Genomic DNA, 25,882 nt, shown 5'->3' on the forward strand with positions numbered 1-25,882 from the left:
CCCCAGAAGATGAATTCATTGGAGACTGGACCGTGTAATATTATTACGGAAAAAAGAGTTGGTATCCGAGAGAACACACTATGGGAATTGGTTGTTTCCTGGTTATGTAAGGGATGCGTGGATATTAATTGAGGACACTGCTTTCTGAGGTGCATAAGTTCTATTAGCCACAAGCCTGGAGTCCTGGACCGAGAAAAATTCGTTGGAGACTGGACCGGTTCTTAAGCCCGCCATTATAGCGGGTAGTCTGGTGTTGTTTGACACCAGTTCTTAAAAAAAATGTTTTACTGAAGATTGTTGATTATTTCTTTTTAAAACGAGAGGGCCATTGCTTAGAGAGAGAGAGAGAGCGCTCTCTCTAGTTCAATTGATGTAAGTTTATTCACTTCTTTCTCATGAAAACATTCAGTGAGATCGAACAAATGTAATTACCTTGACTGTATAAAGAATTTGATGGCAGAAATTTTTTATCCACAGGTAGCCTTCATTTGCATACATGCATTCGTTCATATTTAATATATATAGTCTGAACATTTGTTGAACCCTTCCCACGATGTTAATGCTGACTCCAATCTCTGTGTGTGCAAATATATATAATTTTGGAGAATTATTCAAAAGTAAAATTATTGTTATCTTCCTTTCCAAAACTGTATATCAACATCAATGTACGCGTGACTGGTTTGTACGTGTTTCTTTCTTTGTGATACAGGTTGTGGAAAATGGGAATCCCATTGAAAGGAAGAACTGGTTTCCTGATATCAAGCCACTGTTCAAGCTCCTCAGTTATGAAAACGTGCCTCCTTATCTCAAGGTTGTGGTCTCTGAATTTTCTGCTATTCCATATTATTCCTCAGTTTTATTTTGTCCTGTTGTTAGTTATTATACATATTCTGCTGTATTTTCTGCTTTTGACCATCTTTTGCATCTGTGACTTGTAGGGTGCTTTGCGAAATGCCATAGCTACTTTTGTGCACGTGTCTCCACTTATGAAAGATGCAATTTGGAGTTACTTAGAGCAGTACGATCTACCAGTAGTTATTGGGCCTAATATTGGGAACAGTGGACAAGCAGTGGGCACACAGGTAGGTTTGGTTGAAATCCTGTTTGGCTCGCTTGAGAAAGAATTGAACTAAATCTGAACTTGCATGTGGTACAAGGTTAAGTTGATATGGAGCCACGGCTGATCTGAAAATGATTAATTTTAATATGTGAATTGTGCTTCACCAGAAAGCAAGCGCTTCTGGTTTATTGGTTTTAAGCTGTCTCATTCCTTCCTTTCCTTTCATGTTTCTTTCCCAATTCTTGGATATGTATAACTTAGTTATGTATTTTTAAATGATTGAGCGCAGTATGATTTAACTAAAGAAGAGGCAGAGGGGTTTTTCTGGTTCTGTTATCATCAATTTTATATGTATTTATGGTTCAATTGAAGGTTTATGACATGCAATTTGAGTTAAATGAAATTGAAGCAAGAAGAGAGCAATACCCTTCAACTATATCATTTATCAATCTGTTAAATGTTCTTATTGCTGAGGAAAGGAACATTAGCGACAGAGGACATAGGTATTGGCTGTAAATTAATTATAATGATTTATAGTTATTTTATTGTGAAATGATTTTGTTCAATGATGGTGCGTTTTTCTTTGTAGATTTATTGGCATCTTCAGATTTATATATGACCATGTATTCAGCCCATTTCCACAGAGAGCCTATGCTGACCCCTGTGATAAATGGCAACTAGTTGTGGCTTGTCTTAAGCATTTCCAAATGTGAGTTTGTTAATGGTTCATGTACTATAGCAGTTTTTCTGAATTCTCCTACGGAAGTTCGACTTCTGATTTTCTTTATTTTCACTATTATATGTGTTTAACATCCAGTATAAATTTTGCATTAATGACAATGGTATGACCTTTTATTTCCATTTGTTGTCATGTATAGGATGCTGAGCATGTATGACGTTAGAGAAGAGGATGTCGACATTGTTGTTAATCAATCTCAGCTGTCGGGGAAGGGACAATCTTCTCTGCAGATGCATCTTCCTGCCATAGAATTAATGAAGGTATTGGCATCCTTTTGATTATTGATATCGGATTAAGCCAAATGAACAGGCTTAGTGACAGGAGCCTGTTTCAGGGGCTGAAATGTCAACTCCTGATTGGCATTGGTTTTTTTTTTTTTTTTTCCCAATGAGAATTCGCCTAGTGTATGTCTGCTTAAAAACCTGTCACCTGTCATTGAACCTGTTTCTGTAGCAGGACTCATTTTTCTGTTATTGCTGTTAAGTTGGTCTCTGTAGTATAATCTGATCATTGTCTTATTAAACAAATTAGCTGTTATTTGCCATCTATTTAAGGTTTACATAATTCCTCTTTTGCCGCACCATACAAAATGAAGCATTTCATCGGGAGAGTGTGTTCACTCTCTTCCATCACAAAAATATTATACTGCTACGTATTATCTGTGTTGATCAACTATCCCATCTAAATGATTTAAGGAACTTGAATATTTTGCAAGGCTGTGCGCATTTTGTTATTCCTCTATTCTAACATGTTCTAATGGAAATACATCCTTGTTGAAGGAAATTTTCTTCATATGTACAAAGGCCTCAAATATGTATCATCCTCCTTTTACCTTATCCTCAACTTGTGCCATCTTCACATATTAGCGTATATCTTTATTTCCTATTTCATATATTTTTAGTATAGCTTCACATCCATATTAAGATCTTGTTTTTTTGTACGTTCATCTTATGGAATATTGTTATATAAGGATTAACACTCTGCAATTTGACTAGTACGACATACTTGCGCATGTGCCCAACACACGATGTACCGTTTCTAATCTTTTACATTTTTTAAGATTCTCAATTTCTCATTAGTTGGGGCACGATCTCGTTGCACTTAGGGTATGCATCCAGCATGTCACATGGGGGTGTCTATCCATGATGTACATACACATCCTACTAGGGAGACATGTCAGTGTTCGACTTGTAGCGTGTCATCTCCCGATGCTTCTTGGACGCTTACGGACATGTTATCAAACATATCATGTGCCCTTGTCCTCTTTTTTGTATATTTTTAAATAACCAACACTTGAGAAATGCTTTAGAGACTCTTTTCGGTCAACGGTCTGACATGCCATATATAGTGCCTTATATTAAAATAAAATAAAATAAAATTATATATGTATATGTATGTGTATATGTATATGTATAGTGTGTGTGTGTGTGTGAACTTAAGATTTTAAAGATTTAAAGAATTAAATCAACTTATACGTATCTTACTTTTTCGAAAAATCTCTCCCCCTTGCTTTAGTCACTTTTGCTGAAACATTGGAAGAATAATTTTCTTTTGACTTTTGAGAGGTAGCAAGAACCTCATTGTTGGTTGTGGCCTTTGGAAGTGGAGTTGGTGTATAGATTGTTAGATTTAGAAAAAAAAAATACTAGTTGGAAAGGATGAGGAGCATAGCGAGTAAGCTCTTGTTCAAAGGTGCGAAGCCTTTGGTTATATCTTAATATACATAAGAAGATCCCACGTGCTAGCTGATAGGTCGATTAGGACTCTAGGTGGTTCATTAAGTTCTCTAAATAATAGGGCTTTAGCATTCTTGCTTGACGGGTTTGTGTCTATGCAACTTAGGCATGCGTTATTGGAGTAAGTAATTCAACATGGTATCACATCATACAAAGTCCACGAGTCCATGTTTTCCAGCCCATTTAATGAAATTTTGCACATGCAAGATTTTGATGGTTAAAAAATAAACCCACCTACATGTGAGGGAGTGAGTTGAAGACAATTTATAAATGATACATACGTGGCCTTTCATGATCTCTTAAGCTTTTAGATCTAGTTGTTTAACATATATGTATCTATGTAGGTAGTTAAAGTTCCTTAAACTTTTGACACATGAGGGACATAGCTTTGACATGACAAACCCTATTTTATGAACTTTGGAATTTAGTTTAGGCCAAATTTCAATTATAAAAATGTTTTAAGGTGTAAAGTCAACATTGAACTTTAATTTTGGTTGAAGTTCGACAACTTTTCAAAATTGAGGAGTTGATTGCTGATTTTATCTTTTCTTTGGTGTTTTGGCTGATTTATTGTTTAACAATTTGGATTTTTTGTAGGACTTTATGAGCGGTAGAACCGCTTTTCGGAATATAATGTCAATTCTCCTACCGGGAGTCAATTTTTTAATCACTGAGCGTGCCAGTCAAATTTATGGGCAACTTCTTGAGAAGGCTGTTCTCCTATCTTTGGAAATTATAATTCTTGTGATGGAGAAAGATTTGATTGTTTCTGACTTCTTGCGCCCTCTGTATCAGGTATTGTCTCAAAAGATTTTCTTCAAGCCCTGGTTATTTATTAGGCCTTGAAACATAATATAGAAGCCCAATTTGTGCTTCTTTCAATTTTGACGATATCTCATATAACTGAAGATTAACAATTTAAGCATTCTTCATGAGGCTTGCTTTATAGTTTGGTTTCATATGATAATGCAAGTCCATGTTGCCTTGTAGTTGTTGGCTTAGCTTTGCTATCATGCTTATCTACTAATAAAGTTTGTGAGTCTTCAACTACGTTGAACACAGTAACTGATTACCTATGCTTACAATTGCAAACATTGTTCTCTATGGTTAAAGATTTTTTAGTCTTCAACAAAATTTTGAGGGTGTAGTACTTGTGATCCTTCTAGCCTTACCCAGGACAAGAAATAGAAAAATGAAAAAGAAAGAAAGCACACCAACATGCACCAGCATCTGCCTATGAGTATTTGCACAAAAACACAAATCCTGCATGGAGTTTAGACATATCCGTTTGGGTATGTTTCCATTTAATTTTCTCTGTCACGGAGATCATGAAATTGTTCTTGGTTTGCTTGCTGCACATTTCATCACTTCTGAAGTGCTTTTCCCAATGATTCTTTGTCTTTCCCTTGTTCAAGTTCTCAATGGTTATCCTAATAGTTACTGACAAAGTTTTCCGAATTTCTATTTACTGTACTTCATGTCAAACTTATAGATTATATTTCTTATGGGTTTTTTGTTATGCAGCCTTTGGAAGTCATACTCTCCCAAGATCATAATCAAATTGTAGCTTTATTGGAATATGTCAGATATGATTTTCTACCTCAAGTTCAGCGATGTTCGATCAAAATTTTGAGTATTCTAAGGCAACTTTTCTTTATGTTCTACATTTTCCCTATCTTCTCCTATTATCGACACATTTGGTAATAATGTTTTAAGACCATAATAATAAGATGTTGCTGGCGTGGCAGTTCTCGCATGGTTGGGCTCTCACAGTTGCTATTGAAGTCTAATGCTGCTGGGGCTTTGATTGAGGATTTTGCTGCCTGCTTAGAGCTAAGATCCGAAGAGAGTCAGATTATTGAGGAGAGCAGCGAAGATCCTGGTGTTTTAATAATGCAAGTGAGTTTTTATATTTGCCATTCCTAATTTGAGCCATTTTGTCAAAGATCCGACTTTTATTTAATCTAATCTTCAAATTTGGAATCACACCGAGAATCAAAAATCTAGTTTTTATGATTAATGGTTCTCAGAATATGAATGAAATAGGGAGAAACCTTGAATATACTCCAATAATAATATGGAATCTGCTAATTGCAACTTCTATAGAACAAATGTGTCCCAAATATAAGGTTCCTGTATTTGAATCTAAAAATTTGTTGTCCTGGACCTACTATGATCTAATTTATTTTAGCATTTTTCTAGATTTCCCATATTGCATTCTAGAATCACTGTCATAAATGTAGCTCGAATATCTATGAATCCGTTAACCAATGTCATGGTTCATTCAGCAAATAAAACTGACAATTTTAACTTAAGATCCACTATATTATGCTTACCATACTGACAGTATTGGCTCCTGCATGCTAGATTAATGCTAATGGCCTTGTATATGGGTGTCCATTTGTGAGGGACTTTGTCGTGTTTGTGGAGAATCAAGTTTACAGCTCAATGATTTGGTTGAAAAGGCATCTTGACCTAGGGCATGAATACAGGAACAAATTATTCGTAACATTATTAAGCTAATAATTTGATGCTAAATTATAATATTGACAAAAAAAATATAGTACTGTGTTTCCAAATAGAAGAGATAATATTAACTGAAAAAAATATCAGGAAAAACTCATCTTTTTACTTTGGTCGTAAATTTTTGTTGTGGCTTAGTAATTTGAGTTGTATGAGGTGTCGGTCCATTGTTGTCTCATTCTCTAGGGAGAAATGTTGAGGTGTTGTATTGTCTCACAGGCAGACAGACTCTCCGTAGAAATCAAAGTGTGGAGTTAACATAGCTTATATGTGATCTAGTACAACATCTGCTGTCCTTGTAGAACTTAATAGCAGAAATGACTGCACCTATCTCTGTGGTTGTTTCTTCTTGACAACTATGTTAGTGGGCATTTCTCTTTGTAGAGACCTGAATAGTGGCTGACCTGTATAAGACGAAAGTTTTTCAATATCCCAATCTTTTAAATTAACTGTTAGAATATAGCTCTGGTATCATTCTCTATAATTGCAATTTGTAAATAATATATATTAAATAATCTGGCGCCACTGTAATGTCTCTAAAATTTTTCATAATAAAATTATAAATATCTTGTAGACAACAACTGTAACACGTGATTCTATAACACATGTTTTCCCCTTCAATAGATGATTTTGATACTTCATTTTCTCATCCAGTGTACTCCCGCCAAACCAAATACTACAACTAGAATATTTTGATGATAGACTCATATTTTTTGATACTTGATCAATACAACTGCTCTTTATAAAAAGCGTTTATAGACATTACAAATCTCCTACAATGCTAGATGTAAATGTAAAATACAATGCTTAAGTGTGCTGATATATGAATCACATTTCTGGAAGGTGGACACACTGGCACGTGGCTTTCAATAAAAAATAAGGACCTTGACAAGTGCATATGTTGTATTTTTATTTTATTACTTTATTTTACTTTCCATTGAATTTAATGATCTTTTATCTTTAATTTTGAATTTTTCTTGTGAAATCTTTTGTATATAAAGAGTGACTATTTCATCAATTTGTTATTACCCTTTACCGGTGGAAATGAAATAATATTATTGTTTTATCAAAAATCGTATAGCTTTAAAAAATTTGAAATGAAGTTTATATAATTAATTTCACATTATATTGATTGTTTTACACACAATTTTGATCGTTTTCCTAATTTTATTATCTAACATTTATAAAAATGTGGCATGTTGTGTCCCTAATGAATTGAGGACATTTATCTCACGTGCAATTGTTCTTATAATTTATTTCTTCTTGTAGCACCGCTTTCATAGTTTTACTTTTAAAACCATGTATTTGTTCTTTTATCTTTGCCCTCATAAATTCTTAATTAGATTTCCTCCCATTCTCTCTTATATTTCCTTCTCCAACACTTTGTCTTATCTCTTCTTTTTCTGTCTGTTAATAAGCTAGTGTGGAAAATTCTGGGATGTTACATTTTACTTTACCTGATTTGGCCATAATAAAGTTAGCATATGAGAAATAGACAGTTGACAAGTAACATTCTTTCTAGCAACATTTTTGGCATTCTTCCCCCAGGCACACTTATGTCTTGAGGACAAAGGCTGAAGAACTAAAATCCTTTGAACTGTGAGCTGCTCCCTTGAAACCTTCTCTATATGGAATCTAGTGAAACTACTGAGGGATGTTAGTGATTGCTCAGGAAATGAAGTATTAGAGCGAAGAAGACGAACGTGATATACTAATTATGCAGAATGCACCTATGCATTGTCTTTGGTGATTTCTAAAGTGTGATATATTTTCCATGGGCAGGGGGGAAATGTCCAGTCTCCTTTGCTTCTATTAACTGTGAAATGTTTGCTTTGTTCTATGCCTTGTGTCATATTCTCTCTGTACTTAAACTCGCATGCTACAATGGATAAACAGATTGCAGAAATTATAAATGATATTCAGTTTCGTGCCTGCAGCCTTTAAAGCCATTCTGATACAATGTCATTGATTTTTTCTGGGGAAAATGAAGGTTTCACTTAAACTGTCACTGTCATGGATTGTGAGATATGTTTAGTGTCAACCAGCTACTTTTATGATGACACATAGTAAGCCCCTGTTTGAGCTCCATTCCTTTAAAATTCATTTTTCCGTAAACTCATTTTAACTACACATTCTCCTCATAAAATAATTTTATACGTGAACCCAAAATATTTGCCTACTTTTATCAATACATTCTCCAAAAAAATCACTGTTAAAAACTTATTTTTTCCCTAAAATGGGGCTCAAACAAATGCTAAGTTGCTCTAGAAATCAAATGCATGGCCCCAATTAATGTTTACTATACAAGCAGCCATAATTGTTGGATACTTAAACCTTGTGTGTCCTAGAGGCGGAAAATGAAATTTTCGTGTTGAGGCAGAAAAGGTGATGTAGTACATTCCTACTACTAATATGTTTTTTTTTTTTTTTAGAAGTTTATTTTATTTTTAGTTTGCTTGTAATAGAACTCTTGTTATTTATTAGGATTATAGTTTTTAGAAGTTCAAGTAGATTAGAGTTTTATTAATTTCATAGTTTCCTTATTTCAATCTCCTAGTACTATTAGGAATAGGAATAATTTACCTAAAAATATAGGACCATTGTACAATTTTCATTCATTATCAATTCAAGACAAGCAAATTATTCCTTAATTTCTGCATGGTGGGAACAACTACACTTTAATCGTCAAAGACAAGGAAAGCAACGTGTGCAAACCTGGCCCAAGATGAAATGCTTATTGCAAAGGCGATTTCTCCCTCCGGATTATAAACAATTTTTGTACCAGCAGTATCAAAATTATCGACAAAATAATAGGACAGTAAATGAATACACAGAGGAATTGATTTGTCTGAAACTGAATTTCAATTAATTGCTCGATATATAGGAGGCTTGAAAGTAGTCATTCAAGATTGACTGGCTCTCCAAGAGATTAGGACCATGACAAATGCAGTTAATCTAGCAATGAAAGTAGAAAATCAGATGAATAGAACCATATCACGTACTCCAAGTAATTTTCGACGACCAATTCAAGAAACTTATGCTACTCCAAAGAGTGCAACGACCTCGAGCCACAACAATAGTAACAGCAAGGATACTTCGATTCAAAATTCAACACATCTGCTCCTATTCGATCTAACACCAAGGTAGAAATCAGACACAGCCATGAGCCAATAATGACCCGTATGCACATCCTAATATGGGGAAGTGCTTTCGGTGCAATCAACCACGGCATCACGCAAGGTCGCTGCTTGCCCTTTTTCCTTCCTTTTCGATTCCTGTTCCTCCTTGCGATTTAAGCTGTCCGTAATTGCCCCAATTTCATTTGATTCAAGTGTATTTTCTGAATTGAAGATAGTTTAAGGCGATGTCTCGACTAGACCTTTTTTCGTCCCTGCTCGTCCCATTTTTTTCATCATGGAATCGAACTACTCCATCATGATAGACATTGCCTTCTTAATTTCAGATTTCAGATCTTCCTGTACTTCTAACTGATATCCATCAATTTTCGTCTCCAATTTGCATGCTAGAATTTCCTCAACCATGGAGACCTCCTTCCTGCGAAATTGATCCCACATCAAACACTTCAATTCATCCCAAGTTCGCACAGGCCAATGTCGATCTATCCACTAAACCAATCCCATGCTTCACTGTTAAAACACGCTATAGCAGCTTCTATCTTCTCCGCTTTTGATAACTGATATTTAGAGAAAATTTCCTCAACTCTAGACAACCGCCACTCTGTATTGTCGCTGTAGAACATGAATATTATGAGTCGACCTTGGGCATCCAACCCCGAATCACCGTCTCGGCCTTCTTCTTCTCGTTGCATTATCATCTTCTCAAACTGATTCAATAACTAGCCCCATCTTCCCTCCAATTCTCTGCTGAAATTAGTTTCCATTTGTCCAAGAATCGAGGCTCTGATACCAATTTTATAAAGTCCCCCACTTCAACTAATCTGTAATACTTGAGTGGATGCTAAATGATTTGTTAAGAACTGAGAAATAGCAATCAAATTGCTGTAGTAGACACTCAAGACCAGATTAATTGGTATTGGAATGCAGATTTGTAATTGAGAAAATAGTAACGAGTTTACTGAGTAACAAGGATAACAGCTCCAAGCAATTCAAGAGGCTGGATCTCTCCTAATTAGCTCAACCAAATACTCAATATTTTGCCTGCTTTCCCCATTTTTCCCCCCTCCTATTTGTAGGCAATCCCTTACTATAGCCTATTACATTTTTATCCCTCCTACCAACTAACTAGTGAACATTCTAGGATGTCTTTATTGGGCCCTATCAAATTTAAAAGTTATAGAATTTGCAACTTTCAGCCCAATACAATGAAAGGCCCGGGAGAGTTATATGTCTAACTATTAGCTCACACTCATGAATGTTTTTTCAATCAGAGAAGTTGAATAAATCAAAAATGTAGTAGCTCTATTTAAAAAACGAAAACCATGTTGGTGGAAATTATTTATCTTTTCAAATTAATTTCTCTTTTCATTTCCAATCCTAATTATGCGATCATCATTTTAATTTTATTTCAATAACACAGTAAAATACTATATAAGTATTAAATAATTCACCATATGACAATAAAAATTAAATGTCCCCGAATTTAATCATTAATCAGTGCTTTTATCTATACAAATTAATTAATTTGAAAAAGTAACTTAAGTTCGTCAGTTTTGTGGTATATAATTTATTTGTCATTACTACCAGTTCGAACTTTCTACCTTCGACCCTCTAGCTTTTCCAGGTCAACATCTGGACCAGTTTTCAAACTTTGCATTATCCATTAGCTAACAGCAGGCTGGATTTGACTTGATTCTAATTCCATTACAGCAACATAGAGGATTTCTATTGTCTAAAAGTTCCATCATTACCTGAATGCAGCTGCTCATTGATAACATCAGCAGGCCAGCCCCTAATATCACGCACCTATTGCTCAGATTTGATGTTGATAGCCCTGTAGAGCGTACGGTCCTTCAGCCAAAATTTCATTACAGGTTATATTTTACTATTTCTTTGAAATTTATCCAATCTTTTTTCTTTTATTGCAAACATATCTTGTGCTTTAGTTTATTGTTGATTGACCAGATTTTCATTTCTTCACTTGTAAAAAATAACCTGGTGCTTGAATCAAAATTGTAGTTGTTTGAAAGTCATTCTTGACGTGGTGGATAAGCTTTCGAAGCCTGAGGTCAATGCACTGCTTCATGAATTTGGTTTTCAGGTTAAATTGTATTTACCTCATGTCTAACTTATTTATTTATAGATGAAGAGTTGACTTATTTGTACATTTGTTAGCTTACATTGACTTTCTTTAGCAGCTCCTTTATGAATTATGTGTGGATCCACTGACTTCTAGTCCTACTATGGATTTGTTGGCTACCAAGAAGTACCAGTTCTTCGTGAAGGTTGTTATTGCTACATCATAGGATTTATCTTTATTTATTTTTTTAGCAGTCGTGTTTTCTCTTATATATGATTGATCTTTACTGTTATTGTTTCTCTATCATTCAGCATCTGAGTTCAATTGGTGTTGCTCCACTGCCTAAACGAAATAGCAGTCAAGCACTTCGTATCTGCTCTCTCCATCAGGTTTTTTTATTTATCACTCTATCTACATCTTCTCATTCTTAGTACTGGACGATCTTAATTAAGGTTTTTTGTTTGCTTGCGCAGGCCATATGCATGTCTTTTCCTTTTTCTTATTTTGTTATAAATGGATACACAACTTGAAGGTGGAAGTCGATAGTTATATGGGTTATTATAGTTCTAAAACTTTTTACTGATTTAGAAGGATAAGTGTACTACCTGAGAGATTCAGAAGGGAAAAAAAAAATGATTAGTACACTTCTTGAGCCAAAAGACTTTGGCCCTCAATAATAATATTTTCTTTCATTGTTATCCAAAATGTGAATGAAGAAAAAATCAGCTATTGATTGAAAGCTATATAACTTCAAGAATTTCTTTCTTCTGAGTTTCATGTGAACAAATTAATTCTGCTTCCTGGGTTGTCTTGACTTCAAATAAAATTATCATGACTCTTGAATATATGTTTATGACTTTATGCAAAATTGTAGTGGCTTATTATAAATAGTTCAATATCGCTGATTATCGTTGATATTTCATTAAACAGATTTTTTTATGTCTACTAAATTTTCACTTTCTCTTTGTAGAGAGCATGGTTGTTGAAACTGTTAGCAGTAGAGCTACATAGTGCAGATGTGACAAGTGCTCTTCATCGAGAAACATGTCAAAGTATTCTTGCTCAACTATTTGGGCAGAGCATTGCTGAATACAGAAATGACGGTGATTCTTTCTATGTTCCTCAAAACAACAGTGAAGTTGCCAGAATTGGTTCAATTGGCAAGATTAAGGTACCAGTTTCTATTAGGGATTGCTTTATTGTATATTTGGAGAAGCATTTGCTTCCAAACTTGTTTCTGTGGCTGAATTCTCTGAAATTATTGGGGCTACTAGGGAAATGTGACAGTGAGATGCAACTAAGTATACACATTCAATATGAAGGTTAGAATTATCTGTACGAGTAGCAATTGAAACTTATAAATTTTAGTACTGAAGACTGTTCATTTAGAAATTTCATGGTCATGCCACACATGCATCATCTGAGCTTTTGTATCACATGATTAAGCTTCAGCGCCAGGATTTATGTCCTATAGAAGTTGGCATAAACCTATTGATACTTTTTGTCGAAGGAAGCTATGTCCATTTAGAAGCAAAAGTTTTTCTTTTGATAATGTAAAAACATTATTTTTTAAAAAACATTAACATAGATGAGCGGTATACACACCGCCTAACCCACTTCTACTCTGATACTCATGACTATAATTGCCATAATTTACCAGCTGGCCCGATGGAAGCCGGGAACTGGTCATCAGAGATGAGTCGGCCAATACTTTCTAGTTGTCATATCCTTTAATTGCTGAAAATTATCTTGCAGTCGATTGCTACAACCAGGTTGTTATTGTAGAGTAACGCCAGCCATTGGAGATTGGAGGTTGTGACACGACTGTGCAGTCAACAAAAATCACCATTTAGTTATTAATGATTAGGGGACTCCCATCTGCATCCAATATTTTATTGTCTGCGAACACACGTTTCTGGCTACAATTTAGTTGTGGTTGATTTTGGATTGATTCAATGTACCTTATTAAGACATTACATAGTTAAGACATTTTTTCTTTCCTAGTTCATGAGACCATCTTTTTATTCTCTTCACATCTGTTCTACTACAAATTATGGTATATAGATTTTACATATTCATTCAGAAATACAGAAAAGCAATTCTGATTTCATGGTATTAGAGCTAGGTTCTTCAGAACAAGGATTCATATCTTTTGTGATACCCTGATTATCACGAGCAATCGAATGACGGAAATTTCTGTCAATGGCAAAGGATCGATGTCCATTGAAACCTAAGAAGCACGGATACTTATAAACTCATTACATACTTGTATCCGATACGTATCCAAGTTTGGATACTTCTGACACCATTCGATACGTACTATAAATTGTGGCATGTAGATTGTATATATTCATTCAGAAATACACAGAAGCAATTCTGATTTCACATTCCAATATTTTAGGATCTCGAATTTATTTCTTCAATTCTTTATAAGAACATTAAGTTTGCAATACCTAAAATTTAAAATTGTTGTTAATTGTTAACATTATGATTTTAACCCGTCATCTTCGAAGGCCATTTTGGTACGATGCAGAAGGGTTCTGCGTTGCTTCTTAATTTATGCTTAAAAATAAGTTGATCTTTTTATAAGTTTGCTGAGTTATGGTTGCATGGAAGTTCATTCGCTAGATATTTTAATTAATGCTTGAATGTAGTACTTGTTAGAATTGCTATTATATTGTTTTCTTCTTCCTTTTTTCCGTCCGTGATATTTACTAAGCCTAGTTATGCATACTTCTTATTTATTACTCCTTTTCACCGTCCTCCTGACAAACTTTTATTTTATGTCCTTCCATGATCAGTGGTAATAACGCTGAGTATTTTTCTTTCAATGTAGGTGCTAGAATTGCTTGAAGTTGTCCAGTTTAAATGTCCTGATAGCACACTGAAGTCTTCTCAGTTTGTATCTAATTTAAAATATTCCTCTCTGGTAAGATCAACAATTTTTGTGGTTTTGGTATCTAGTTTTTCATTATCATTAACCCGACCCTACATGCTTTTTAGGCTGAAGATATACTTACCAACCCAGCAACCTCGGGAAAGGGTGGTGTCTATTATTTCTCAGAGCGTGGTGACCGTTTGATTGACCTAGCTTCTTTCAGGGATAAACTTTGCCAGGTGCGTTTCTGGTCTCTGAGTGTTCCCTTTTTTATTTTTTTCTTAATCTTTAATTCTTTTGGTTGCTTATCCTTTTATTCATGGCCTCCCTAACTCAATGGTATATATTTTTATGTCCATTTTTCCTCTCTCCACAGAAATGCAATTTATTTAATCCCCAGATGAGCTCCTTTACCAGTGAGGCTGAATTGAATGAAGTACGAGAAGTTATCCAGCAACTGTTGAGATGGGGATGGAAATACAACAAAAACCTAGAAGAACAAGCTGCTCAGCTTCATATGTTAACCAGCTGGTCTCAGATTGTTGAGGTTACTTTCTTTTTACGTAATTCTTCTTTTTCCCCCCTTTTTTTCCTAGTGTGCCACCTTCGAAAGGGATGGTGAATTTTATTTATTTATTTTTTTTGTGTCTCGGGGGTTTTGTTTATACATTTATAAATTCTTGGAGCATATAGTGAGGAATATTTACTTTAGAAAACCACAGGATGTTTGTTACATCATGCCATCTGTTGGGGATTAAAATTGTAAATTACCCCTTAACATGTCAAACAAGCATCTCATTTGATTCCCGGATTTGATCTATATTATTCATGTTTTAACCTTTTCCCGTTTTAGTTATTTGATTGTTTGTTTTCATCCCTTTTCAGGTTTCTGTGTCCCAGAAAATTTCATTCCTTGATACTAGATCTGAAATATTATTTCAGTGAGTCAGACTGCCTCATTTTTCTATCCTCAGCATGCATATATATGTATATATACATTGATTGTCATTGTTAATTTATTTATGTTCAGGTTGCTAGATGCTTCCTTGAATGCTTCTGGTTCTCCAGACTGTTCCCTGAAGATGGCCCTGATATTGACACAGGTTAGGTTGATTAGTTTATTTGATATATTACAGTTTATACGTCCAAGGGATTAACTTGTTTTACGATTTACTTTTAAGGTTGGTCTTACATGCATGGCCAAACTACGTGTCGAACGCTTTTCATTTGGAGGCTGCTTTAACTCGGAGACAGTAACGTGTCTTGACATAATTTCGACAAATCAATTATCCAATGGCGCATGCCACTCTATATTTTTCAAGCTTATCATGGCAATTCTCAGACTTCAATCATCCGAAGCATTGCGAAGGCGGTATAGTTTTAACCACAGTAATGCCTTTCGTAATATTAATGTGCTTTAAGCAAGATAACGATTCTGAACTTTTTATTATGGATGCAGCCAATATGCCTTGATGCTTAACTATTTCCATTACTGTCGGCATACACTTGATCCAGATGTTCCTCCAACACTTTTGCAGTTCTTGTCAATTGATGAGCAAGACAATGGAGATCTGGATCTCGAAAAGGTTTTACAAATTTGTAGCTAAATTTTCTTTTATTTAGACTCGCATCTCTTGACTTTAATGGTAATTACAAGTCATCTTGTTCAGATTGACAAAGATCAGGCTGAATTGGCACATATGAACTTTGCTATTCTAAAGAAGGAAGCTCAACAAATTCTGAACTTGGTGGGTGTCTTTTTGAAATTTTCTTTCTACTTTGGTCCATCCTCTTCGATTATTTAGTACTTCATTCTCACCTTTTGATTTATGACCATTGGTCAAACCATTTTTTATATATTTGCAAATCTTATTGTGAATCCTTAACACATGAGCCTAAGCTGTTAACGAATGAGATAATAATCCTTTTAATGCCTCGGATTTTCTGGTAGAATAAGTTAGGATACATGTAATAAGTTTACACATTGTCAAGTGTTATAAATATTCTATCCTCGAGAGGAGAGAGACTTTTTGATGAATGTTATTGAGATTTCAAAGGCCAGTTCTTTGGTAATAGATGATAAATTTTATGTAACAATACAATTCAACGCATCTTATTATTCAGCTCGAGGATCTGGAGGTCATGGAGTATAATGGTTCATCAACTTATAAATGTGGTTTGTGGTTTTGCTTGATTTTTTTAAACCTTTGTTTGAAATTTTGAAGTTAACCCTGAGGGGTACCTTAGTGGTCAGCTCTTGGGATTGTTCCTCAATGGTCACCAGTTCGAGTCCCCTCAGGACCACTGAGGTGAGTATCCGGCTGTAAATTTCAGGGACCCGTGGGATTAGTCGAGGACACCCATGGTTATCAAAAAAATCTTGAAGATACGTTCTTGGGTTATGTTTCATAAGTTAAAAGATCTTAGCAATATTTTGTCCCTCTGATCAGGTGACATTTCTAAGCTCAAATTCCACCTAGCCCATCACACAAGAAATTTGTAAATGTGCTATCTTCTAGCACTACAACATTTAACCTAATATTTGAAAACAGAAAATTGTAACCGCAGCATTGTGTGATGTACAATATGCTCTGTCGAGTTTTAAGACTTGTAATTCCTCCTCTCCTTATGTGCTGTTCAATAAACTCTTTTTTTTTTTTTTTTTTTTTTTTTTATTTTGGGTAAAAAATTCCACTTAATATTTATTTGAGCCTCGTAAATCCTAATAGCAAACACTTGTGGTAGAGTAAGGCATGTCCAATCTCAATTTAAAGTGAAAAAGGTGGGGTCGAGTAGTCACTGTTGGGAATTTACTTAACATGTACAGTGGAAAATTAAAACAAATTTCAATTTCCACCAGGAATCGTCTTTGTATTTAGATAGAAATTGTGATAAAAGCGATACATTTTCACAATCTGCAAATTCCTTTGCTTTATCTTTGTTCCAGTAATTTGGATCTGTCTTCCATAACTGTCCAATTGTCAGCCTCCAACGGTGATCCACACAGAGAACAAGATTGTAGTATTAGAATTTTTCTTGTGCTAGCAAGAATAATGAAAAATTTCTACAATTTTTCAAACCCTAATCATATTTATATAAGCCCGAACGAGCTTGAATGTAAAAACAAAAAAAAAACTGTTTTTTTTTAAAAAAAAAAAAAAAAAAAAAAAAATAATAATTATCTATCAAAAAAATAATAATAATAACAATAATAATAATAATAATCTCTTTTATCTTATCTATGATATTGGCTATTTATTCTTTATTACTATCCGATCACATTAGAAAAGTTCGAAAGAATGTTCCGTTGTTCCTCGATATACCAGACCAAATGGTATTAGCAAATTCAAGTGGTGCATTATATATTCAAGATTTCTATAATTGATATTGTTGGCATTAAATAAGTTTGATCGGATTGATCTTTGAATTCTTCCAATATCTGCTTATCTACATGCATCAAAATATATTGTTAATCTCTTCATTATTCCAACTATTTTCACCACATAACATATAAATGAATTATACTCATTTGTTTATTATAATTGATATTGTTGGCATTAAATAAGTTTGATCAGATTGATCATTGAATTCTTCCAATATCTGCTTATCTCCATTCATCAAAATAAATTGTTGATCTCTTCATTATTCCAACTATTTTCTCCACATAACATATAAATAAATAGGCTATGGACATGTATGTTCAAAAGTTTTTACATGAAGCCTTTAGTTCAACAATGACTTGAGGCTGTATTAATGGTATTAAGTTTGTGTTTTCATCCACTGTTGATATGCACCGGACTACTATAAGGATGGGTTTTTTCCGGTAAGTATGCTTGAAAGAAGCATTAACCTTATTGGTTGTGATATATTTCCCAACAGATAGTAGGGTAAAGTTATTTCTTTCTGACCCGGCAGCCTATCTCCCCCAGGGATGGAGGCTCCTCCCTCAAAATCAAACCAGCCCAGCCACCACTGACACCAACCAGCCTAGGTGTCAACAGTGGACCCATGACTGGAAATCCCACTAACCTCACGCCACAAAACCTTAGCAGGCGGCGGCTAACCCTTGCAACCATACCACTGCCTCTCCTATCTATAACGCGCCAGCATATGGAGACATGGTTGCCCAAGGTGCCACCATCCATGTCTAACGATCAGAGTAGTTCAGTTCGAGCGAGAGAGAAGACAACCAAGCATCCACTGTCCGCCTATTCTCCAACGACTATCCGGCCACACGTGCCTGTTCGGTTGTCCGTGCAGGCCTTTCTGACGTCAGCCAGGCAGTAGTGCCCACGCGCCGTCGTCGAATAGACTGCAGATCCCTCATGCTGTGACTAGGACATGCCAACCATCGATTTTATCGTCTGTTGCCTCGATTGCACATCAGTGGAAGTATGATGCAAATAGAGTGAAGGTGTTTAGTTCTTGATTCGGAATTGAGGCAATGGAGATCGTAGTGTCTATTTACGAATCAGGCGTTGTTAAACTATCAGAATGGGGAGCGAAGATTTCAAACGCAATTTGCATGGGGAGATTTGGAGCTGTTTGGATGGTGAATTTGGTGGAGAAGGTGATGGCGTCTAGAAAGACGGAGGATTTGATTGCGAAATTCAATGAGTCCTCTTGAGCTTTTTTGGCACGATGCTGTGCAAACAATCGTAGGTAGGTATATGATGATAGCACAATATGGGGAGAGACGTCGGAAAGGAGTGGTGATGGTGTCGGAAGAGGAGAATGGAGATGGCTGGGCCTCGATTTCGCTTGTGTTCCCGACATTTATCGATTCTTTTGTTACCGGAGACAAGGTTAAACATCAAATAGTCGAAGAAGGGAGCTGACAAGGGATGACTTATGCCAGAGTTACGGCAAACTTACAAAGGGCGACTAAGGAGAGAAGTGATCCAGAGGGCGGCTAAGCAAATCTTCGAGACCTAGTAAGGAAAGACTAATAAAGGTGCATGAGTCTTAGGAAACGAATACAGAGATCACATTTGATAGTTTCTTGAATAGTGTTGAAATAAAAGCCCACATCCAGGTGTTGAAAGCGGAATTGTATGAATTAATCAAGTTAATGGATAACGGGACCGTGGTGGGCTCTAGGAAAACCTATTGTCATAAGTGTGGGTTGGGCGTGGATGAGTATCTTGCCAATGAAGAAAAGGTAGCAAACTTGGATTCTAAGGTGTTGACATCGAACTGGAGCCACACTAAAGAGTTACTGGCTGAGCCTAGTGGCGAATCCCAAATGCGGACTAGAGCGGTGGTGGTGGAACCTTGGGCTAAGGAAGGGGAACTCAGTAAGTTGAATCTGGAGAAAGAGATACTGGATACAACAAAAGACAGTTGTTACATGATTGTTGGCATGGTGAACACAAGGTAGTAGAGGGATTAGTGTTGGTAATGAAGCAAGAGACTGGAATTGTATTGGCAGATATTCCAACCTTGGGAGTTGAGAAACAGCAAGGGGCGATAGGTTCAACAGCTATGATTGTGAACACCTATTGTAGGAAATTCCAGGTCTACAAAAGAGGGGGACTTAGGGACTAATAAAGCTTTGGTGGTATAAGCTGATGGTGCTGAAAAGGAAGATATAGATAGAGATGTAGTATAGGCAGAAGAAAAGGAGGGACACAACTAGGATCTTCTCTACGCCGAAGAGATGGTGGAAGTTAAAGTGGTTGACATTAGACCTCCGGCGTTTGAGTTGGATTTTTTAAAAAATTCTGAATTTTAGCAAAATGGCGGTTGTGACCTGTGATGGGTATGAAATTGGCTATTGCAATTATTTGAGGAATTGGAGGCTAGTAGGAAATAGGGGATGGGTATACTAGGGGAGAAGACAAGAAGAAAGGGTGACCATTAGCTCAATCTGCTCGAATGCTCAGTTAATTATGACGTTAAGGGGGGGAAATCAAGGAGGGTTGATGGGGAGGGCTGGCAGAGTGTTTAGATGATCCCAAAAATAATTAGTTGGAACGTGAGAGGGCTTGATGAAGTTGGAAAAAGGTTAGATGTTTGAAATTTGTTAAGGGGATGGAGAGCTGACCTTGTATGCCTGCTAGAAACTAAGTTGGAGGTCGTTTCGAAGGCTATTGTAAGCAGTCTTTTGGGGGGGGGTGGGGGACAGCATGTTGGGTATCAATATGTGGGTTCAGGGGGGCTTCGAGAGGAGTGTTAGTGATGTGGAACACTAGAGTTTTTGATATAGAGGAGGTCAATGAAGGGATATTTTCTTTATCGCTTTTATTCAAAAATATTGGGGATAGATTTATTTAGATGTTTATAGGAGTTTATGGGCCTAATGCTAATGAGAGTAGAGGTGGATTGTGAGATGAGTTGGCTGGTATGATGGCTTGGTGGAACCTTCCAACGTGTATTGGGGGGATTTTAATGTTGTGCAATTTTCTACTGAGAGATCTAGCAGTGGGAGATTAACAAGGGCAATGGAGGACTTTGGTTTTATTAGGGAAAAATATGTTGGTGGACCTCCCTTTGATTGAGGAGACTTTACTTGGTCATATAATAGGGGGATTTCACTTGGAAAAGAAAATGTTTCATACTAATGGATTCGGGTCCATAACATATTCTATTTCAAATAGATCGATTTTTTATTAGTGGAGAGTGGGAGGCTAAGTACTCAGAGGTCACTTAGAGGAGATTAGGGAGGGCTTATTCTAATCATTTCCCTATTTTTCTATTTGGGAATGTGAGGTGTAATGGAAGAAGACCTTTTAGGTTTGAGGAGATGTGGCTAAAAGTAGAAGGATTTGGGGAGCGAGTACAGGATTGGTGGGCATCTTACGATTCAAGGGGTCTCCCAGTTATGTGTGAGATCAGAAATTGAAAGCTTTGAAGAGGGATCTAAAGAGGTGGAATTAGGATGTAGTGGGAGATTTTAGCTAGCATAAAAATCAATGCATTTTTAGATATAAGAAGAGTTGAATAGGAGAGAGGAGAGTCGATGACTGGTAGAAGATGAGAGGGAGAAACATGGAGAATTGAGGAGAGAGTTGGAGAGGTTAATGGGGATGGAGGAAATAGCTTGACGCTAGAAATCTAGGGTCAAGTGGTTAAAAGAGGGGGATAAATGTACCTAGTTTTTTCATAGGATCACTAATTTCAACGGGCATAAAAATTTTATCACTATGCTGGAGGTGGATAAAGCTACTTATGAGGACCCACAGGATATTGAGACCCAAATGATGAATTTCTATCAAAATCTTTATCGGGAGCAGTTTAATTGGAGACCCGAGTTGGGGGGGTTAGATTTTTCTACTATCACTGAGGAGGATGTTAGCTGTTTAGAGACCTTTTGGGGAGGATGAGATTAGAGAGGTGGTGTTCAGTATGAATGATGATAAAGCCGCAGGATTGGATGGATTTTCTTTCTCATTTTGTAAGGCTTGTTTGGAATTGTTACGATCGGACATTGTGAATGTCCTTACTTCTTTCTTTCAGTGCGATAGGTTCTTGAGAAGTTTTAATGCTACATTTATTGTGTTGATTCCAAAGAAATTGGGAGCGTTGGATGTTAAGGAGACTCGTCCTATCAGTTTGGTACATAGGATACAGAAGAATATTGCAAAGGTGTTGGTAAATATATTGAAAGAGGTGTTGGGGAGAGTGGTGTCTAAATTTCAGAATGCTTTTGTCAAAGTGCACCAAATATTAGATTCAGTACTTGTAGCAAATGAATGCATTGACTCAAGACTACGCATAGGGGTTTCTCGGATTTTATGTAAGTTTGATATTCAGAAAGCCTATGATTACATAAATTGGGGATTCCTTTTGTATATGCTTAGGCGATGTAGCTTCAGGGATAAGTGGTGCCGGTGGATTCAGTTCTGTAACTTTACGGTTTTCTTTTCATTTTTGGTGAACGGCACTCTTAACTCTTGAGGGTTATTTTTGGAGTAACAGCTTTGAGGCAAGGGGATCTTTTGTCTCCATTGCTATGGAGGCTTTCAATAGGATGCTTGAAAAGGCTGTGGGGGAGAGTCTATAAAAGGGCTTTATGATTGACCAAGTGTAGGTATCACATTTGTTATTTGTAGATGACACGTTGATCTTTTGTGATGCAGATGTTGAGCAATTCAGGAACTTGCATTATCTGCTTCTATGTTTTGAAGTCGTATCTGGATTGAAGATAAATTTGGGAAAATTTGAGGCTATCACAGTGGGAGATGTCGATAACGTGCTTAGGCCTCTCCTCCTGAAATGAAATCTGCCGGAACATAAAGCCACTCACTCTGAGTTGTGGAGCATGAAGCTCTCTGTGAGCCCACAAAAGCAGGAGGAGAGCTGAGATTAGTAGGGACGAAGCGAAAGTAAAGAAGAAAGCTACAGGCTGTGACTCCGGTCTTGTTCTCCCAGGCTCTGAGCCTGTACCTTGGAAGCCCTATCAAAAAAGGAGCTTGGCGGCTATATTGGATTGTAAGGTTGCATTGTTGCCTAAGTCATATCTTGGGCTTTCCTTAGGAGCACGATTTAAAAGTATACATATTTGAAACAGTATTATAGAAAGGGTGGAGAGGAGGTTAGCGGGTTGGAAGCGTATACATCTTTTTGTTAAGGGATATAATTTCATATTGAATGAAGATGAAAACATAGACCAATTTATATGGGTTTAGGTTACTCCTCTTAACAAGGTTGGCCTTTTAAAATGGAACCCCAAGTCTTAACATGGTATCAGAATCCATTAAGCTCAAACAAGCAATTCGATCTAGTTAAGACTCTAAAAATGAGCACACGGATTTCAAAATTGGTCTGCTCAAACGAGCCACCATCTTGCGGGGCATGTTAAGGGGTAAAAATCCCACATTAGTTAAATACTGAAATATTGACCAATTTAAAAAGATCTTGGGCTACTCTTAATAAGGTTGACCTTTTAAGATGGAACCCCAAATTTTAACATGATATCAGAGCCCATTAAGCTCCAATGAGCGGTTTGATTTGATTTAGACTCAATAAATGAGCATATGGATTTCAAGATTAATCTGCTCAAAAGAGCCAGAATCTTGCAAGGGCATATTAAGAGATATAATCCCACATTGAATGATGATGAAAACATAGACCAATTTATATGGGTTTGGGTTACTTCTTTTAACAAGGTTGACCTTTTAAGATGAAACTCCAAGTCTTAACACTCTCAAAGGGGGGCCGTCTTATCTTCATTAAGTCCACTCTATCGAATCTCCCTACTTATTTCTTGTCATTGTTTCTTATTCTTGTCTCAGAGGATTCAAAGAGAGTTTCGTTGGGGGAGGTTTAGGAGAGGAAAGGAAACTCCACTTGGTTAATTAGGATGCAGTTTGTTCTCCCATAAGGATGGAGGGTCTTGGATTGAGGAGCCTTGTATTGTTTAATAAGGCCTTACTTAGTAAATGGTTGTGGGGTTTTGGAGTGGAGAGAGAAAGCTTCTGGAGGCAAAATATGGTGTTATGGAGGGGGGATGGTGCTTAGTCGAGGTTCGTAGTTCTTATGGGGTAAGTCTGTGGAGATATATCCGACAAAGGTGGAGAGAATTTCAGGATAGAATGACGTTTGTGGTGGGAAATAGTAATATTATCAGTTTTTGGGAAGATTGCTAGTGTTGAAATCGACCTTTAAGAGTGGGATTTCCTTATCTGTATCGCATTGTTATGATGCCGTCTGCTATGGTGAATGATGTCCTAAATATACATATTAGGAGCTTCAGCTGGAACATTGTTTTTGGGAGGGGTCTGCAGGACTGGGAATTGGATGATTATGCATTGCTTCTGACCTCTTTGTATGAGGTGCACATCAGGGTAGGATAGGGTGATTGGAGCAGGTGGAGGTTGGCAAGGGATAGCATTTTCTCAGTTTGCTCTTATTTTAGATCCTTATTGGGACATGTGGAGAGCTCATTCCCCCCAAAAGATGGTATGGCAAATTAAACGACCCCCTCGAGTGACATTTTTACTATGGACGGTTGTGAGAGGACGGGTGTTAATGGTGGATAACCTCCAAATAAGGGTTTTTATGTTATGGAGTGGTGTTATTAGTGTAGGGGGAATGAGAAGACGATGTACCACTTGTTCGTTCTTTGTGATGGTGCTCGGTTGCTATGGAACGATATTCTAGTTTCTCAACAAATGGATTGGGTAATGCTGCGACATATGGAAGATATATTGAAGGCATGGAGGAGAAAAGTTCTTCACAAGAATGGCAAACTTGTCTAGGACCTTATTCCAGGTTGCATAGCTTGGTGTGTGGAGGGGAGCAATAGCCGCTATTTTGATGATCATGCATGGATTACAAAGCAGATTAGAGAATTATTTTATATGACATTGTATAATTGGTTTAATGCTGCAGTTACCAATAATATAGACGGGCTGTCCAATTTTATGTTGTTTCTTTCATGTATATATTGATAATACACTTCATGTGTATTATTCGTGATTAATAAAATATTTGTTTATTTACTAAAAAAAAAAAGAAGAGAATTCTCGTTCTGAATAAATTCCTGATCTCGGTGTCTAAATGTATGTGTTTCCATACTTTCTTTGTTTAAGTTTTTAACTGAAGGCAAATATCTGATTTCTAATTGTTAAAACTAATTTTGTTCCATGGTCATGTCTCTGTCTTTTCANAATACTATCTTCTAAAATTGGAAAAAGAAATTTGCCTAATTTATGATAAATAGTACACAAAATTAATCACCAAATCCCATAATTTAATCCCACGATTATAGGGATTTCTACAGCTAGTTATTGTGTGAAGAATGTTGTAGATTGATCCAAATTTCTTCTCTGTTATAAATTATGTGTTTCTGCTTTTGCTGCTTTCAAATCTGCATGATTTATTTTCAGTCTGGAGCTACTTGTTACCGCTGTTGTCTATATTCTGTTTTACGAGGAATTAATGCAACCTTATCCAGATAGACACACACATATTTGAATAACTGGTCTTGTAATAAGGATTTCAAGTTGTGGGAGGAAGTAGGATGGCCCAGAGAAAGATTGAATGCCCAAGAAAGAGTAGAATCCTGTTAGAATATTATATATTTTATTTAATAAACTTGTGTCCCTATTACAAAGTAAGATCCTATAAATAGGGCTACAAGTAACTCTAAAAGGAAATATTGTGTGGTAATCACACAATTAACTGTAAAGGAAAATAATCGCACACAATTGGGAAATATCATTGTAATGTAATTTTTGTAATCTTTCAATATATTTAACGTCCTTTCAAACTCAATATGGTATTGTAGAAACCAAAGTGAGTTTGAAAATTAAATTGATTTGAGCAAATCATCATTTCAAAGAAGTAAATAGTACTTCAGAATTGCATTTACATTGAATGTCGACTAAGCCAAGTAGCCAACCATGAACTAGAAACTGGTGTAAAAGAAACCCATTATTTACCATGAACATCACCAATATTTGAAGGAGACATTCACAAGTGTAACAAACAAAGACAAAGCTAGAACCTCAAAACAGTTTTAATAACTAGGCTGGCCAAGGATATATCATGTTTAATATTAGTATTTCGAAAATCCATGGGTTGTATCGGTACTCCACTCAAAGATGAAGGAGACAAAGACTGATCAAAGAGGAACCCTGGCCCACGAGGATGCTGAGGCAATGTGATAGAGATAATTTTGGTGGAAAAGAGCGCAAGATTACCTTTGAAACACAATGTCAAGTACGGATAGAAACAAAATTAAATTTATCAACGAGTCTCATATGAGATTATTGAATTCACAA

At 36.2% G+C, this 25,882-nt stretch overlaps 1 protein-coding gene across 1 annotated transcript in view; it reads left to right on the forward strand.

The window, feature by feature from the left end:
- Positions 1-25,882, forward strand: part of LOC111399810 (nuclear pore complex protein NUP205) — a 53,964-nt gene that overhangs the window by 23,105 nt on the left and 4,977 nt on the right. Inside the window, exons 13-45 of the mRNA XM_023027305.1 lie at positions 542-811; positions 939-1,082; positions 1,433-1,563; positions 1,650-1,769; positions 1,939-2,059; positions 4,133-4,330; positions 5,060-5,178; positions 5,284-5,434; positions 10,957-11,069; positions 11,215-11,296; positions 11,394-11,480; positions 11,587-11,664; positions 12,246-12,446; positions 14,112-14,204; positions 14,279-14,392; positions 14,530-14,700; positions 15,039-15,094; positions 15,184-15,256; positions 15,335-15,525; positions 15,613-15,739; positions 15,824-15,957; positions 16,278-16,329; positions 16,379-16,462; positions 17,918-17,976; positions 18,083-18,424; positions 18,647-18,723; positions 18,816-18,958; positions 19,189-19,529; positions 21,620-21,891; positions 21,956-22,010; positions 22,074-22,150; positions 22,235-22,355; positions 22,447-22,591. Coding sequence (XP_022883073.1) covers positions 542-811; positions 939-1,082; positions 1,433-1,563; positions 1,650-1,769; positions 1,939-2,059; positions 4,133-4,330; positions 5,060-5,178; positions 5,284-5,434; positions 10,957-11,069; positions 11,215-11,296; positions 11,394-11,480; positions 11,587-11,664; positions 12,246-12,446; positions 14,112-14,204; positions 14,279-14,392; positions 14,530-14,700; positions 15,039-15,094; positions 15,184-15,256; positions 15,335-15,525; positions 15,613-15,739; positions 15,824-15,957; positions 16,278-16,329; positions 16,379-16,462; positions 17,918-17,976; positions 18,083-18,424; positions 18,647-18,723; positions 18,816-18,958; positions 19,189-19,529; positions 21,620-21,891; positions 21,956-22,010; positions 22,074-22,150; positions 22,235-22,355; positions 22,447-22,591 — 4,542 coding nt within the window. The remainder of the gene's footprint in view (positions 1-541; positions 812-938; positions 1,083-1,432; positions 1,564-1,649; positions 1,770-1,938; positions 2,060-4,132; positions 4,331-5,059; positions 5,179-5,283; positions 5,435-10,956; positions 11,070-11,214; positions 11,297-11,393; positions 11,481-11,586; positions 11,665-12,245; positions 12,447-14,111; positions 14,205-14,278; positions 14,393-14,529; positions 14,701-15,038; positions 15,095-15,183; positions 15,257-15,334; positions 15,526-15,612; positions 15,740-15,823; positions 15,958-16,277; positions 16,330-16,378; positions 16,463-17,917; positions 17,977-18,082; positions 18,425-18,646; positions 18,724-18,815; positions 18,959-19,188; positions 19,530-21,619; positions 21,892-21,955; positions 22,011-22,073; positions 22,151-22,234; positions 22,356-22,446; positions 22,592-25,882) is intronic.

The sequence above is a fragment of the Olea europaea genome, chromosome 9 (genome assembly GCF_002742605.1).
Source record: "Olea europaea var. sylvestris chromosome 9, O_europaea_v1, whole genome shotgun sequence".
Taxonomy (NCBI): Eukaryota; Viridiplantae; Streptophyta; class Magnoliopsida; order Lamiales; family Oleaceae; genus Olea; species Olea europaea.